Below are 1992 nucleotides of genomic sequence, written 5' to 3' on the forward strand. Positions count from 1 at the left end.
CAGCTGGCCCGTGGTGGCCAGCCGGGCGCCCAGCCGTCGGCACTCGTTGGCAGCCTCCTGGAAGGTGAACTTCTCTGGAGACGTCGAATAGAAGACCTCCCCTGTGAAGGACACAGTGTCAGGGTGAGGACCTCCTGCCCACCCCTGGTCCACGGCCCCAGGGCAGTCCACGTGGTGCCTCCAGGTCTACAGAGCATTCTTTTTTTTTTTAAAGTACATTTTTTATTGATTTCAGAGAGGAAGGGGACACAATCCATTTATTTTTTCCCTTTTTATTGAATTTGTTGGGGGAGATACTGGATCCCGCCCCCCTTTTCAGTAACACGTTGATACTCCTTTTAAGTGAACCCCATTGCAAAGGCAGAAACCTGGGCATGCACTCTGACCGGGAATCGAACCGTGATCTCCTGGTTCATAGGTGGACACTCAACCACTGAGCCACGCCGGACAGTGGTGGCTGGTCAGAGCAGTGAGGGGCCTGGCTGGGAGGGGAAGTCCCAGGTGAGGGATCAGCGACCACCACTCTTTGGCTGGGTGGTGGCACCAGTTTGCAGGAGCCTGGGGTGACTGAGGCCTGGAGTCCCCCTTCTCCCCTCCCCCTTCCTCTATTCCCCATGGCAGAGGGGGTCAAGTGCGGGGGTGCCCTGGGTGAGATCCCGAGTGTCAGCAGGGTGAAAGGGGGATAGAAAGGGGGCCCCTGGGAAGGGGGCAGGCGGCCTCACCCTCCATCTCCTCGGCGAAGCAGTACACGTCATACGTCTCATTGGTGTCGCGGATGCCATAGGTTCTCACGCCGGGAAACTCGTCCTTGTCCCCGTAGCAGCCTTCCCGGGGAACGTGGATGGGGTACCTGCCAGGAGCCCAAAGTGGGGTGATTCACTAGGGGACAGAGGGGGGCTGTGCCCTTGTAGGCTCCTCCCGTGAGGGAGGGAGTGGTGACTCATTGAGGCGTGTGCCCCTGTCCGCCCTGGATGTGTGGACTATTTGTTTTTATAGGTTTTTCGTCCGCTTTACTGAACTGTGTATTTTCATAGCTATTGGTGATTAGATTCAGCCCCTTTGCCGAATACTTATGGACACCAAACACATTCTATCAGGGCCTGCAAAGTAGAAGACCTCGCCTGTGAAGGACACAGTGTCAGGGTGAGAACCTCCCTCCCACCCCTGGCCCGTGGCCTCAAGGAGGTCCACGTGGTGCCTCCCGGTCTTCAGAGCATCTTTTATTTTTTTTTTTAAATACATTTTTTATTGATTTCAGATAGAGGAAGGGAGACTGTAAAAGGCCAGAGAGCAACTATTTTAAATTAAAAAAAAAGTTATTTCATTTTATTATTTTGTAAAAATATATTTTTATCGATTTCAGAGAGGAAGAGAGAGGGAGAGAGAGATAGAAACATCAATGATGAGAATCATTGATCGGATGCCCCCTGCATGCCCCCCACTGGGGATCAAGCCCGCAACCCAGGGCACGTGCCCTTGACCGGAATCGAACCCAGGACCCGTCAGACCACAGGCTGACACTCTAGCCACTGAGCCAAAGCAGCCAGGGCATAAAAAAAAAAATACTTTGATTGATTTTAGAGAGAGAGGAAGGGAGAGGGATAGAAACATTGACTGGTTGCCTCCTGCACGCTCCCTACTGGGGATCAAGCCAGCAACCTGGGCATGTGTCCTGACCAGCAATTGAGCCGGTGACCTCTTGGTTCATGGGTCAGTGCTCCACACTGAGCCACACCGGCTGGGCCAAACAGTTTAAGTTTTTTGGGGGACGACGATGTGTATGTCATCTGCCTGGAGAGAATGCTCCTAGAGGACCGAGCCGCTCGCAGCCACCCCCTCCGTGCAGGACACAATAACGAAGACCCGGGGCTGATCATCGGCTGCTTGCTGTAGACTTGGCCAAGGCCTCCGCCCTCAGCTGGCCATGGTGTTGCACCGGCACCAGCTCGGGGCTGGTCACTGGTCCAGCCCATCGTCCACCCCACTCGGCCG

At 54.6% G+C, this 1992-nt stretch overlaps 1 protein-coding gene across 1 annotated transcript in view; it reads right to left on the reverse strand.

Annotated features, from left to right (window-relative positions):
- Positions 1 to 1992, reverse strand: part of ACAN (aggrecan) — a 51877-nt gene that overhangs the window by 44823 nt on the left and 5062 nt on the right. The window contains exon 3 of the mRNA XM_015559171.1: positions 723 to 878. Within this exon, the coding sequence (XP_015414657.1) occupies positions 723 to 878 (156 nt within the window). The remainder of the gene's footprint in view (positions 1 to 722; positions 879 to 1992) is intronic.

This window comes from Myotis davidii, unplaced genomic scaffold, assembly GCF_000327345.1.
Source record: "Myotis davidii unplaced genomic scaffold, ASM32734v1 scaffold954, whole genome shotgun sequence".
Classification (NCBI taxonomy): Eukaryota; Metazoa; Chordata; class Mammalia; order Chiroptera; family Vespertilionidae; genus Myotis; species Myotis davidii.